The following is a 15,004-nucleotide window of genomic DNA, read 5'->3' as shown; positions in this document are numbered from 1 at the left end:
CACATTTACCTGTGTCAAGTCCCAGCCACCGTTCCACCCACCTGCAACAAAGCTGAGAGTTCACACCAACAGTCAAGGCCCTAAAATTCTGCCTGCCTTCTGTCTGCAGGGTGAAAGAGCAGCTGCAGATCCTGGCAGCATCAGCGAACAAGTGAGATGTTTCATCTCTTTGTTGCTCATGTGCCTCAGGTAGCTCTACCAGCAGAACATTCTAGAACTACTCTGACATCACTCTAGGCCAGAGGAAGCTCCAGGTCTGCAGTTTTCTTCTTGCCTTTCCAAAACAGAGTGAAACAGTTCACAAAATTCGTACTTCAAAGGACCAAAACAGGACATGTGAGGCAACCACAATGAATTATCAATCTCCCTCATTTTACATTTCTGACAGATATCTATATATCTAGATATCTATATATATATATATATTACTTGCTAATTAAAAGGAAATCTGGGATTTGGGAAACACAGAAGTTGTTTAATAAAAATATAGCACCTATCAGAGCCTAGGAGCAAGTCAGACTCACAGCTCCCAGCTTCGGAGTACACAGAATTATGAAAAACTGATTACTTTACTAATCACATCCCCAGAGCGAGGCTTTGATGGGTGAGATCCTGAATGTTCAGAGAGGGCTATTCCAAGTTCACAAGGCGCATGAAAAAAAGAAAATAACTAAATATTAGCCACTACATGGTTTTGGTATCCTTCAAAAGTAAAAATGTTAAGTATTTCTAGTGACGAGATAGCTGATAAAGTTCCATGAAGGAAAACTGTTCCTAACATCTCAGTGTTATCTTTTAGTCTTTCTTGCCATTTCACATTCACTAATTAGACTCACAAAACTCCTGCCAGTTAGAGAAAACTGTCTGTGTGACAAATGTGGGGAACTGAAACACGGGACAAGCTAAGGGCAGGTTTGTCTGCCACGATGCAGGGCTGTATCAGAAAACCCTAAGGAGAAAAGCTGGTACAGCAAAGATACTGGTCTGGATCTTAAAATTAGCCCAGTTAATCAGTCTGGTCTCTCAGCAGGGTCCGTTAATCTACGTACAGAGCTGTGCTAAAATGGCAATATGCCTCTGGTTGTTCCAGTTTGCTCCCTGGTATCATGCAGGTGCACTCTAAATTACCTGCCTGGTGTCTGGTCAGTGAGTTGAGTGTGGGCTTTCCCTGTATCCCAAGCAAATACTTTTACCCCTAACTAGCCCATTCTTCTTATATCTTTACAGTAAACCAACTGCAGCAGATAAAACCATGTTCTAACCCTGTTAATCTTATAGATGCAAATGTGGACAATGTATTTATAACACAAAATTATCAAATTGCTTCTCAGGCAGCAACTTGATCCTCCTCTCAGAGGCCGAGCCCTCTTATTCTAAAATACTGTATTAAATGTTGGTGTTATGGTCCTTCAGGAATCCCAGGCTCCAGAGACCAAGGTGGAGCAAGGTATGGAGCAAAGATGTACCCTTGGTGAAGGAGGATCAGGTCAGGGAATACTTAAGCAAATGGGATACATGTAAGTCCACTGGCCCTGATGGGATGCACCCACAAGTGCTGAGGGAGATGGAAGATCTCATCACAAGGCCACTCTTCATCATCTGTAAATGATCATGGTAACTGGGAGAAGTGCCCAAGGACTGGAAGAAAGCAAACACCACTCCTAACTCCAAGAAAGGAAGAATGGAGGATGCCAGGAGTCAGCCTTGCCTTAATCCCTGAGAAGGTGATGGAGCAGCTAAGCCTGGACACTTTGAGGAACAAGGTGATCAGTCACAATCAGGAGGGTTTCACCAAAGAAAATATAAACTCATACAATGAAATTACTGGTTTGGTAGACAAGGGGAGAGCAGTGGACATTGTCTGCTGAGACTTTTGACACTGTCTGCCATCAGATCCTCATGGAGAAGCTGATGAAATTTGGGCTGGGATGAGCAGACAGCGAGGTGGATTGAAAACTGGCTGAGCAGCTGGACCCAGAGGGTGATGATCAATGGCACAAAGACTGAGAGAGGCCTGTAACTAGTGGTGACCCCAGGGGCCAATACTGGGTTCAATCCTGTTCAACAGCTTCGTTAATGATCTGGATGGTGGGGCAGAGTGTACCTTTGGCAAATTTCCTGGTGACACAAAATTGGGAGGCATGGCTGACACGGCAGGGAGTTGTTGTGCCATCCAGAGGGACATGGACAGGCTGGAGAAATGGGCTGACAGTACCTTGCAAAGTTCAGCAAGGGGACCTGCACCCAGGGAGGAACAACTCCAGTCACCAGCACATGCTGGGGGCCAGCTGGCTGGAAAGCAGCTTTGTGGAAAGGACCTGTGGGTCCTGGTCAACTGCAAATTTAATATGAGCCAACGAATATCCTTCCAGCAAAGAAGGCCAATGGCAACCTTGACTACATTAGGAGGAGTGCTGTCAGCAGGCTGAGGGGAGTAAATCCTTCCTCTCTACTCAACAGGGGTGAGACCACACCTGAAATGCTGTGTCTCCACTGAAGAGAGTCCAGTGAAACACCACTAAGATGATTAATGGACTGGAGCATCTCTCATATGAGGAAAGGCTGAGGGAACTGGGGTAGGGAGGGAAAGAGAGGTCTCATGGAGGGGATTTTATCAGTGTATATAAATGTTGGAAGGGATGGTGAAAAGAGGACAGAGTCAGGCTCTTTTCAGTGGTGCCCAAGTGACAGAACGAGACGCAAGGGGCATGAACTGAAACACAGGAGGTTCCCTCTGGACATAAGGAGAAGTTTCACTGTGAGGGTGACCAAGCACTGGAACAGGTTGTTCAGAGAAGTTGTAGAGTCCAGGGAGATATTCAAGAGCCATCAATCGGGCCATGGTCCTGGACAATGGGCTCTGAGTGGCCCTGATTGGAATGGGGGGCTGGACCATCTGACCTCCAGAGGTCCTTCCATCCACAACCATTCCGTGATTCTGCCTTGCACTCGCCTCCCTTTTTTCTTACCTTTGCTTCTAGCCATGAATGTGCTTGAAAATGCCCAGCAAACAAGCATTTGCTCTCTGGTCTGTGAGCCCACATGGCTTCTGCACCTCATCACCTCCACCTGCACAGCTCCCACACCAGAGCCAGCACTGTGGGGTTGGTAATTCCCCTCTGTGATCCACAGCACACACTCCAGGGGGCTGCAATTCCAGTTTCCAGCTGCAAAAATATCTTTCTGCCCTTAAAAAGGCCAAAGCCCAAGCAGAGCAAGAACTTACAATGACACTTCACTACAGCCTCAATGACGGGTTGTTTTAGCACATGGGTTGAGAAAAAAAAATTCAGGTGAGGTTCTTTGGATGGGAGCTGCCAGGGATAAACACAGACAGAGCAGGCAAAAAAAGGCAGTAAAAAAATGAGGACACAAATAGTGGTAAGCTGATAAGGCAGCACTCTGAAAACCAAACAGGAACTTACTGAAAATGAACGTGGCAAAAATAAATAATTCTGGAACTTTTATTTACTATCAAAACACAATTTCCTCCCCTTTATCACAAACCTCCTACTGATAACAACAGACATTCAGCACAGTCTGCAGAAAGTGCTTAGTCCTGAATTGATGTTCCAGGCTGCAGATCACAATGAAACATGGAATTGGGTTTTTTTCCTCCTTCCAGTGAGTTTGACATCCTGAGCAGAGGAGATCAGGAGGCACTGGGAGGAAAAGGGAAGCTCATGTTCACCCTTCCATAGGAAGCAGAGGGGAAAAATAAATGTCCAGTAATCTCCTTGGCTGTTCCCTCAGTCTATGAAGGCTGATCCCAGACTCCCAAGTGTTATCCTGACGTGTAAAGGGGTGCCTTCCTGGAATGCTTGCTTGGTACTGAGGGGAAGCGTGGCAATTTCATCCATTGGGATTCATAATTTTGCCACAAACCAGCTGAGTAAACCTCAGCCTCCTGAACACAAAGATTATATGATCTTCCTTTTTGGGGGAGGAAGCCAGGCCCATCTGTAGCCAACCCACCATGCCCTCAAGTGACATTAAAAGGGTTATTTATGTGTGCAAAGACACGCAGAGCTCTTCACATGACTTTTCATTTGCAGTTGTTGCTTAGTTTTCAAACGGCATCACTCAGTAGGGAAGGGGAAACTTTTTGCTGCATGAAAAACAACCAAAATTATTATATTTGACACCTGTGTCTTCACTCTCCCTACTGCAACTCCCCCTTTTAGCCCATCCTTGGGAGCACTCTTTTCGTCCCATTCTGCCCGAGGTTTGGTGAGAAGCACCAGCTCAGAGAACACCCACCCCTGCCCCCTGCCCACACCGAGCCCCTCTTACCCCGGGGTATCAGGAGCCCACCCAGAGCCCCTCTACCCCCGGGGTATCAGGGGCCCACCCAGAGCCCCTCTACCCCCGGGGCACCAGGCATCCATTCCAAGGGCACAAGGCATCCATCTCGAACCCCTCTCATACCCAGGGCACCAGAGATCCACCCCAAACCCCTCTTACACCTGGGATACCCAGCACCCACCACGGAGCCTCTCTACCCTCCTCTACCTCCGGGCACCAGGCATCCACCCCGAACCCCTCTTATCCCCGCATCACCAGCCGCCCACCACGAGCCCCTCTACCCCCGGGGCCATCAGGAGCCCACCCCAAGACCCTCTTAGCGCCGGGGGCACTGGGCGCCCACTCCAAGCCCCTCTACCCCCCTCTACCTCCGGCCACCCGGTATCCACCCCGAGCCCCTCCTCACCCGGGATACCGGGCGCCCACCACGAACCCCTCTACCCCCTTGTATCTCCGGGAACCAGGCATCCCCCACGAACCCCTCTTACACCCTGGATACCAGGAGCCCACCCCAAGACCCTTTTACCCCCCGGGGGCACCGGGCGCCCACCACGAGCCCCTCCACCCCCCTCTACCCGCGGGGGCACCAGACACCCATCATCGCAAGCCCATCACCCCCCGTCCCCTCCCCGCAGGCCATCCCCGGGGCCGTGTCCGTGCCCGGGCTCCCCCCGCACCGCCCCGGGGCGGGGACTGCGCCGTGGGCGGGCGGGGCAGGCGGCGCGTCCCGGGGCATCCGATCGGCCGGTCCCTGCTCCGCCCGCGGGTCGAGTTCAGCGCGGGGCTGCGGCCGCCGCCGAGCGCTCGGCGGGGAGGGCTCCGGAGCCGCGGCCCCCATTATGCTCAGCCATGGCGTGGCTGCCGGGCGGGCTGGCCGAGCTGCGCTGGGGCGCGCTGGTCGCCCTGTTCGTGGCGGCGCTGGCCACGCTGGCCGTGTACCTGGTGCAGTACGCGCTGCTGGCGCTGCGGCGCCGCCGCCGCCGCCCGCCGCCGCCTCTCCCGGCTCCCGCCGCTCCCGGCCCGCGGGACGAGCTGCTGGACGAGGGCGGCTCGGTGCTGGCCTGGGCGCTGTCGCGGGGCAGCTGGAGGCGGCAGTGGCGGCGGGCCTGGGTGGCCGCGCTGCGGGCCGAGGCGGCGGAGCGGGCGGTGAGTGCCGGGGATGCAGGTGAGGGAGGGATGGGAGAGGGGGGGATGCCCGGGCGGGATGCTCCGGGCGGCGCCCCGCGCTCGCCGGGATGGGAGGGACGCGGCTCCGGGCTGTCCCCGCTCCTAGGGACGCTGCGATTTGCTCCGGGGATAAACCAGGGTGCTGCCGGCGCGTTCCTGCCCCTCCGTGTGTTTGTGTATTTACACGTGTGCGTTTGGTGGCTGCTCGGCGGGGGTTTGCAGGAAGGAGCCGGGCAGAGGCACGGGATGGGCGCACGCGTGGGAGCTGGGAAGGATGGGGAGAAAGGGAAGCCGCGACCCCCGCAGCCCCTGGCGGGGGTTCGCACCGCCGATAACATTGTTCGGGCGTGGGGAGGAGGAAACAATGGAAACTTCCTGGCCTGGGCCTGCGGCCCGTCCTTCGGCAAATAATTCCCAGAACTGGGCTTCCCCAGTGTTGCCTGAGGCCCTGCTGAACCCGTGTGTGTGTGTAGTGTAACTCCAAAGGCTGGCGTCCCTCAGACCCGCTGGGTGATGGGATGCTCAGGGTTTGGTCAGTTTGCTTTTAACCTGGGTCAGGGAGGATGGCAATCCTTCCCATCCCACCCTGCCCTTCCCGCAAAGGGCGCAGCGTGGGATCCTGCTCCTTGGTGTGTAATGGTATGCTCGGGTCTAAGAGGTGAGGAGCTTAGGCGAGGCTGTGGCAACCTGATTTCCTTGTCCTGAGGACTGAATCCATGTCGTGTCAGTGAAAAATGCTGAGGCTAAACTGTCTAGGAAGCAGCATGTCCCCAGGTCTCCAAATTTCCTTGCATCCCTCTCTCCCTGGGGGAGACTTCTTAGACCTAGGAGGTTCCGTTCTTCTTGCACGCCAGGGAGCAGGCTGGGGAAGAAGGAAGAGTGGGGCAACATGTGTGTATGAAAGATAAGGAATATAAATTTAACACTTTCCAAATACCACTGTGAGTTAGGGCAGCGGGAGGAAAATACTTCGTCCGCCCTTTCAAATTGCACGAGGAGAAAAGCAGGGGCTGTGCTGAGAAATGAACGTTTGCCCTGCACTTGTGGAAGAGAAGAGCCCAGACAGCTCGGGCACAGGTGCTGGGAACTGAAAGTGAACCGGGCACAAGTGGCAGCTTCCCGTCCCTGCGCAGGGACCGGAGCCGCTCTGACAGGGACACGCACACCCTCCCTGCCCGGGCGAGCAGCTGGAGCGCCGAGTTCCCCGCCTGGCACTGCAGCGTGGCCGTGCTCCCGCTGTCAGGCTCCCAAAACAATGTCAGCGGCACGCAGCTAATGAAATTCCTGCGTGCAGAACAAGGCCGGGTGACGAGGGGAGCGGGGCTGACGGCCCGGTGCGGGGAGCAGGTGGGGAATGCAGCGCTGATGCTTCTGAAAGTATGACCTCACTGCCAAAACCCTGCCTTCCCCTCACTGCCTGCGTGGAGGCTGGGTGGCTGTCGGCACTGCCTCCCGTCACAGACAGGGAGGACTAGGGAGGGGAAGCCTTCTTTCCTCACCTCTGAAAGATGATATTTGGGATTTCTTAGTTTTGGCACAGCCTAGTGCAGCCATATTATTAGGCCAAAGCAAACAGGCCTTTTCAAACTGCAGCACTGATAAATCCTTACTCAAGAGGAGCAGTTTCACTGGACTCGATTGCTTTGCTCTGCACTGTACTGTTGTGCACCTTGGTATTCTACTGCAGAGAAAGATGAGTTATGATTAGGCCCATGGTTATGTCCTAAGTATATGTTTTCAGGCTCTACCCTATATTATGTAGTGAGGTGTCGTGCAATTAATACGTAGAAGTTTTGGCATACATTTGCAATTCCGGTGCATTTTTTATCACTTGTTTTCAAGCAGTGGCTTTGTCACCTAATGATGGTTCTTTTTTGTCTTCTTTCTCAGGATTCTCAGTTGCTCACGTTTGAGGAAGATGACCAACCAGAACCACTTGAGCTGGCAGTTAAAGAAGTTATTAGTGTTGTAAAGTCAGCTGAAGAGAAGGTAAACTTTGGATTCGTTGTGTTCCGGTGTACTTTGGGGCAGGAAATGTTACCTTTTATTAGCGTAGGTGGGAACTTTATTTGTCAATACTCCTGTACCCTTGCCCTGCGTTTGCAGGGGCTGGTAAGAGGGTACCTCTCTAATAAACCTCTGCATTGATTCAATTCTTTTGCAAGTCACGAGCAGAAGGTGCTCCAGGGCTTCTACCAGATGAACAATAACCAGGGTTATGCCAAATTTAGGGGTACGCCCTCAATGAGCTCACAGAGCAGAGCCCTCTCCCCCACCTCCACAGTCCTTAGGATGGTTCCCCATCCTATTGCTGAAGTGTGGGGTGGAGACTCCACAAAGAAAGAAAGAAAGAAAGGGACATTTCTCCTCTGGGACAGGAAAACATCCTTGTCTGCCTCTTGCTGTTTGTGTGGCTGATGACAGGTTTGCTTCGTAAGTGGGAGCTGAGTAAGGATCATTGGAAGAGGTGCAAAGCCCTGGGGGTGAAGTCTTGACTGTGCTGAATCCTGTGAGGAGCAAGTGATTTCTTTCTTCCTCTCCCACTGCACATACTGGGAGGTGTTTTAGTGCCTGTGAAATTAAAATAAGGCAGAATGTGGCTCTTAGAACAGGGCAAAAATGCATTAAAAGGGAAAAAAGATCTGTGTATGCTTATTATTATTATGAATTTTTGTCCTAGTGACTGTAAGTGCTACTTACATCTGAGCTTGTGCTCAGCTTTAGGCACCTGCATCAAAGTAGCCTGCAGCTTTTCTTTTAGTTTTGCTCTGTTATTTTGCTTTGCTTGTCTGATTTAGATGTTAAGCAGCTCTACTATGATTCCTCTGAAAACTATGCATGCTTATCTGCCTGATACACAACTTAGAGGCACACCCTGACTGGTGGCAGCTGGGGGACTGTGAACTTGTAAAGTTGTTTGTGCACTTGTTTTCTCTCTTTTTATTTGGTGGTGTTGTTGTTTTTTTTTCCTCTCCCAGAGATGGGGCTGGAGAGACTGGATTTAGTGAGGCTGTAGAGGTGGCACAAGTGTTAACTCTGTGCCACTGGAAGACACCAGGATGGGGAATTGTAAGGACAGGGGGCTGCTGGGTCTGAAAGGGATGTGCTGTGTAATGTGTGAAGCCAGCACCCGGGGGAGATCTGCTGCAAATAAAAGCTGGCAAGTAACAGCACAAAAAACTGTTGTCTTGCAGTGCAGTGTTTCTAAAACATTGCTGAAAATTGGGCAGGGCTGCAAGGGTTGGACTTGATGATCTCGGAGGTCCCTTCCAACCCAGCTGATTCTTGATTCTGTGAAATGTGTTTTCATGGGAGATGGCCAGGAGGAGGTCTGGGTCTGCTGGCTGCCCTTGGGCAGCGAGAGCATCATCATCTCCAGGCTAACACTGGTGCCTGTGTGCCAGAACCAAGGCACAGTGCTGCAGTCCTGGGTTCCCCTGAAGTCTTGTCGTACCCAATGCTGCAGTCCCCAGCTAACCTGGGTGTTGTTTACCTGTAGGTTCTGACTGCCATAGCAGGGAGGTAAGTTAGTGCCCACAGTGCCCTGTGGGCACCTTCCCCTGCTGTGGTGAAATTTGGGCAGCTGGAAGCAGTAGGTTCTGACTCCCTGGCAGCCTGAATCCAGGGAACTTCTCTCCTGTACCTGTGGCTTTGGAATCCTCCGCCCTCCCTTGTGCAGTCTCTGGTCCTTCTCTCTGACCTTTGGTTGAACCATTTGAGCATGTTAATCGAGCTGTTCCACTGCAGACAGCAATCTAATGTGGTTTCAAAGCAGCTTAAATATAAGCACATTTAAAAATTTATTCGACTAAACCAGGTTTGCTTTCATCCTCTGGGTTGTTCTGAACTGTTCCAAAAAACCCATTTCTATAGCCTTGTACACAGCTGCTGGAAGAATTTCTCTAAATTATTCTTACTCCTTCAGTTAAGGTTACAACCTGAGTATTTATTTGAATTTCAGTGTATAATAACCTTAGAGTGGCACTCTGGTACCTACTTTCCCTTCTTCTTTAGTTGCATACCTTTCTCTAAACACCTCAGGAGTTCTCCTATATGATAATTGTCTCTTACATATTCCTCAGGTAATACCAGGGTCCAAAGGGGTTTTTTGTGGTGTTTTCTTTTGCCCCCTCCCCTTGCTCTTCAAACTCTCAGTATTTGCATATGAAATTGAAATCTCTCTTTGCAGTTTGTCCAAACTCAAGCTTCTGGTACATGTTTGTGAGTCTCTACCGGTGCGACTGGCTCTGGATGCAGTTTGTGACCACGTGCTGTGTGTTTGTCAGTGTTGTAGCATCCCACAGAGCTCTGCACTTGCCTGAGGCATCAGCTCACACAAGACTCTTTTCCTGCAACCTGTTCAACGTGCTGCTTTCCTTGTGATCTGTATGGAAGGAGCGTGTGGGTGCCTTGGCTCAGCAGCCAGCGTTTGATTTATTGCACGTCGTTTCAAATATGACTTAGACCTTGCATCAGAAGGGTTGTGGCCATCAAAGGAAGCAGAGGATTGAGGGCGAGGGATCAAAATAGCAGTAAACATGGGATGTGCAATGCTTTCGTGCAGCTGTGTGCTGATAGAGGCCTCTTATCAGGTGGGTGGTCCTCTGTCCTCTTGTGTGCTGGGCCATGGAGCACAGCCAGGTGATGAGCCTGGGAAGTCTTGCTCCAAAAGAACAGCCAGGCAGACTGTAATTATTATATTACTGCTGTCAGCCCTGTTTATGACCAGGACATGGGCTGGCACCTGCAGTCCTTAGGTATGTACCCGCTGTCCTGGCCTTGAAGAAGCTGGAAGTGGTGAAACTGTGTTTGCTCCACGGTGAAATGCTGCAGACACGGTTGGAATGCTGCTGCTTCTCAGCTTGGCCAAAGCTGTTGTGATGGGAACAGAGCTGCTCTGTGGCTGAAGGTTACACCACACTGCTCCTTGATAAAGCCTCTGTTTATGTGTCGCCTTCACTCCCAGTTTTGGGCCGGAGCCTAAATATATAGAATGAAGTGGCCTGTTTTCATTGTGTGGTATTGGTTGTTTTGTTTTAATAAAGTAAACATTAGGAATATTCTTAGCTATTTCTGCCAGCCTTTCCATTAGTGCAGTCTGTTTCCAGAGGATTTGAGCTTCACAACAGCGGCAGCAACAAAAAAGGCAACAAAAAGGAAGATTCTCTTGCTGGGGACTTGGCACAGAGGGTTTGGAAGGAGCAGGCAACCACAGAATTCTTCTTTCTTTTTCTGCTTCATGCTTAACTGGAAAGGGATAAAATTTCTTCAGAGTGCCATTCCTTTAATGAGTGATAATAAGTTGATATATTGTCTTTTACCTCCAGTTTTGCTTGAAAAGCTGTCCCAGAGCTTTGCTGCTTCAGTGACTGGTGTTTTTTTACAAACCTAGGTAGAATTATGGCCCATGCAGCCTTTTTTTTTTTTTTCAGTTTCTGTGCTAGTATAACCCTTTATCCTTACTGTGTTTACTCTTCTTCCATGATTCTTGCTGTCAGTAAATGTGTTATGAAGGAATTGTATTTCCTTCCCGCTTTTGTTTAGCTTGGCTACATAAGTTGCTCCTTAAGTCTGCTTTCACAACGTTGTCCTGGCTCATAAGTCTCTTCTCCATTCTCAGCAGCAGCTCCAATTAAATCCATGTTCTTGAACTTGGTGGCTGAAGTGACACACAGCCCTACAGGTGAGGTCTCACTGTGCAAGGAGGTAGCACCTTTTGGTCCCTGAAAGTACTTCCTTGAGGGGTTTTAAGCTCCAATCTGCCTCCTGTGGGTGCTTCACACTGTGACTGATTTGTTGCATCCAGGTCTCTCTCCCTGTGGTGTTCTCCCAGTGATAAGATGTTCTCTGTGTGAGTAGTAGTTGTTAATTATTACACTAACACACGCACTGCACATTTTGTATTGCATTTCTCTCCTACATTTCAAGGTTTTTCAGCTTTCCTGTGTGATGTCCTAGTCTTCCTTTGTGTTGCTGTTTCCCAGCTTGCTTTCCTGAGCATCGCATTTTCTTTCAGGTTTCTCCTGAGGGATTTTGGATGTTAATTGTGCAGTAGGTTTGATACCTGACAGGCTCCTTTGTAACTTGTTTCCAGCTTTCACCTCCTTGCTCGCTGTCCTCTCCCTATCCGAAAGCACATCCCCGTTCCCCTTAACGTGGGAATGACAGACAAAACAGCACAACGATCCAAGGTACTTCAGAAGTGGGTGTCTTGTCCAAGGAGCACATCAGGCTGGGGGTTTGTTTGCTTCCCTGGAGATGACACTGGTTTTGGCACTGTCAGGTGGCCTGTCTTGTCTTCGGTTGCTACTGCAGATGTGTGTGGGCCTCCTGAAAGCTTGTGCCACATCTGCCGGCTTGGCACAGGGAGCAGGGATGCCTCAGCACCCCCACACAGGTACATTCTGTCTCTGCAGCTGAATTGCTGTCCAAGCTACTGTAGCACAAACTGGCAAACCTCTCCTGGGGTTCATTGTCTCTTACTGGCCTCCGTATCTTCAGCTGTGCTGTCCCTCAGGTGGTTTGACAAGACTTGCATGTTAGTGAGGCCAAACCAGCAGGTCTGCTTCTGGTGTTTATTTGTTTCCCCCCTTCTGAAGTGTGAGGACTGCTTCCTGTCCTTGCACCGTTTGATACTCACTTAACTTGACAGGTGGATTGAAAATTCTTCCTGTCCTGTCTCCTTGTACTCCCTGCTCGTTTGTTTTACTCCCTCTCCCCTTTTTTTCCCCACGTACTTGAATTTGTATGTGTCATTCTCAAAGGAGTGGATAAATTCACATGTTTTATCAGTTTCTGCCTTGTTTCTGTGGCTGAGCTGGAATCTCTCTCTCCTGCACTCATTCCATCACTCACCCTGCCTTCACCGTGGTGTTTACCATCAGGTTGGAAAACTGACTTGAGGTTGTCTCATTGCCTTTGCAGGCAAATTCACTTTGATACCAGCTTCTAAAAATCCACACCTACCTGTGCCTGGGTTAGATATTTTATTTGTCTTCTCTCCTTCATTTGGTCTGTGTCACTTGGTAAACTGGGTGAAGAGGAGTTGGTGAAGAGGCTGGAGAAACCCCCTCAAAGAATTTAAGGCATTGGCTCTGGTAAACAAAGAAGATCATGTAATTCTTTTTCTGAACAGCTCAGTGTTAACTTGTGTCAAGTTAACTTGTGTCAAGAGGCACAAGTTTCTGACTGGAAAAATTATCTTCTGGTGAAGTTTTAAACCAAGCACACAAACTGTCTGTGTGGCCATTGAGAAGATAAGTTTTCCATGCCAAAAAAGAGCCTTCCCAGAGAAATATGGGAGAAATATTTCTATGGGAGAAATATTTCTATGGGAGAAATATTTCTATGGGAGAAATATGGGAAATTGTGAGGATCCTAAATCTGATCCCTACAGTTGAGATCAGGGCAGCTTTCACTGTGTGGTTGCCTCACGGTGAATACTAATTTTCTTGTGAAAATGTTAAATGTTTGTGCTGCTTACATACTGGTGAGTAACCCCGAGTAACCTGTTCTTTCTGCAAATAAATACCACGTGCTATAAAACTTGATTTCCTTCCAGAAAACAAACAAAAAAAGGCAATCAAGGCCTGTACCGCTGGGGGTTTTACACACACGTGTGATGTGGTCAGGGCCTGGGGAAGGTGAAGAAGATCTTCCCCATCAGGTCTGTCAGAACTTCCCCCTGAAGTCCCAGCCCTTCAGCTCAGGGAGGGAACCTGCTGCTGCCCTTGGAGAGGGGAGGGAGGAGTAACAAAAAGGGAACGTGTAAGGTGCAGATTGTTGGGGTGCCAATGCCAAAGCTGAAACCTCAAGGTGAGAGGACACCACGTGTGAGGAGCAAGGGCAACATGGTGCTTCTTGAGATGAAGGAAGGAGTAAAAACTGAGATTTTGCAGCTCTGTCCAGAGGAACTGCAAAGGGAAAATGTCAAGATACAGAGGGGGAGGGCAAAGCAAGGGGAAGGGTTTTAATAGCCATGAGTGCACAAGTTTGGGCACTTGAGTGTCTCAGCAAAATAGTCTTGCTCCAACTGTAGTGCTTTTTCAGTCTCCTTTGTTCCTGCTCTTGTTTGTCTGGAAGAGAATTGTTTTCAGGATAATTGTACTAACAGTTTTAGATACCTGTAAGCAAGCTGTGTCACAGCACCTGCAGCTCATGGGGGGACAAAGCCCAGTTGGGCCAAGGAGTTTTGCCACCACAGCTCACCCCCATCGTGGGCCAGTGTGGTCAGGGGTGGAGAAGGGAGGCTGGAGGGTGGTGAGGAAGCATCAGGAATAACCCTGGTATGGGGGTGATCACGTGCCAGGAGTCAGCTGAGTATGGGAAGGGATGGCAGAGGACTGAGGAGGAGCAGGGACACAGCCTTGCAGGCAAAAGTACCCAAGGAAGGGCTGGGAACCCCTTTCATGGGGGATCCCCAAAGCACATGGAGAGACCTTGGCTGGTGATGGGTTGTTTGTGCCAGGGGAGGTGCTGGAGGGGGAAAATACCTTGGTCTTGGTTTCTTTGTGCTGCTGCTTTACCTCCTTAGAAGATCTGTCTTGCCCAGATGTAGGATCACAAAAGAGAGCTGGGGGTGACCCCTCCAGGAGTCCAGAATTAGCTGCTGTACAGGGCTTAATTTTTCAAGAGCTGCTTGTTATAAAAATGAACAGTTTTCTAGACTCTAAACCACAAAGTGTTGATGACCGGGGATGTCCCTGGTAAGTGGGGTGGGAGAGAGAGGAACATAAATGAAGTTGAAGGGCAACTCTCTTCCCGTTCAGGTTCCTCTGGATGTCTGTCCTTCCTCTTTCTCTCCCCTGTTGACCAGAAAGGGATGCTTTGCCTGATCATCCCTTCTCCAGCTCTTCATCTGTGCAGAGAAAATGAATTTGAGGAAGCAGGTTGGATGGGGGGCATGGGTGGGAGAGGAGCACAGCACAGAAAGCTTCAGTATTTGTCTTTGTGTGACTCCTGGGGAAATTGGCCTTTATGTTTCTGCTCTGGTCTATCAAAGTCATCCACAGTTCTAAAGGAAGGTCACTTAACAAGGGAAACAATAGTTGTGGTTTCTTTAATCAACTTCTCACCACTTGTGGCAGGATCTTAAATGGAAAAAAAGTCGCTTTCTCTTCAAATTCTAGCCCAGAATTCTACTGCTCTCAGTATTCTGACCCCTTCATCCATCCTGATCCCAAAACGAAGAGATTCAACTGATATAAAGATATGTTATTTTCCATTTACAAACATGGAACTGCTCATTTTTCTGATTGGATTAAAAAAATAACACATCTGTACCTGAAGACCACAGTTATTTTATTAGAAGTGAGGGCAGAAGAGGGGTAGGACTTAGTAGATGTCTTGGCAGAAAATAAATTCCTCAAGGAGACTAAAAGTGCAAACTGTACTGGTTTGGGCTTTGAAGCTAAAGGTAAAAATAGTTTTAAAAAATAATTTAGCATCTCTTGACAAGAACGAAAGTTCCACCACCTTCATTGTCTGTTTCCATGCTTTACTTGGAATTAAACATGATTAAGAAACAAGTGGC

At 49.6% G+C, this 15,004-nt stretch overlaps 1 protein-coding gene across 2 annotated transcripts in view; it reads left to right on the top strand.

Annotated features, from left to right (window-relative positions):
* The first annotated feature begins 5,079 nt into the window (after positions 1-5,079).
* Positions 5,080-15,004, top strand: part of C2CD2 (C2 calcium dependent domain containing 2) — a 39,268-nt gene continuing 29,343 nt past the window's right edge. The window contains exons 1-2 of one of the 2 annotated variants that reach the window (XM_032678170.1): positions 5,080-5,451; positions 7,363-7,461. In XM_032678170.1, coding sequence (XP_032534061.1) covers positions 5,155-5,451; positions 7,363-7,461 — 396 coding nt within the window. In that variant the 5' untranslated portion in view covers positions 5,080-5,154. The remainder of the gene's footprint in view (positions 5,452-7,362; positions 7,462-15,004) is intronic. The other variant, XM_032678169.1, reaches the window with a different exon arrangement.

The sequence above is a fragment of the Chiroxiphia lanceolata genome, chromosome 2 (genome assembly GCF_009829145.1).
Source record: "Chiroxiphia lanceolata isolate bChiLan1 chromosome 2, bChiLan1.pri, whole genome shotgun sequence".
Lineage (NCBI taxonomy): Eukaryota > Metazoa > Chordata > Aves > Passeriformes > Pipridae > Chiroxiphia > Chiroxiphia lanceolata.
Note: the sequence above shows the minus strand (reverse complement) of the source record. Positions and strands in the feature narration are given on the sequence as shown.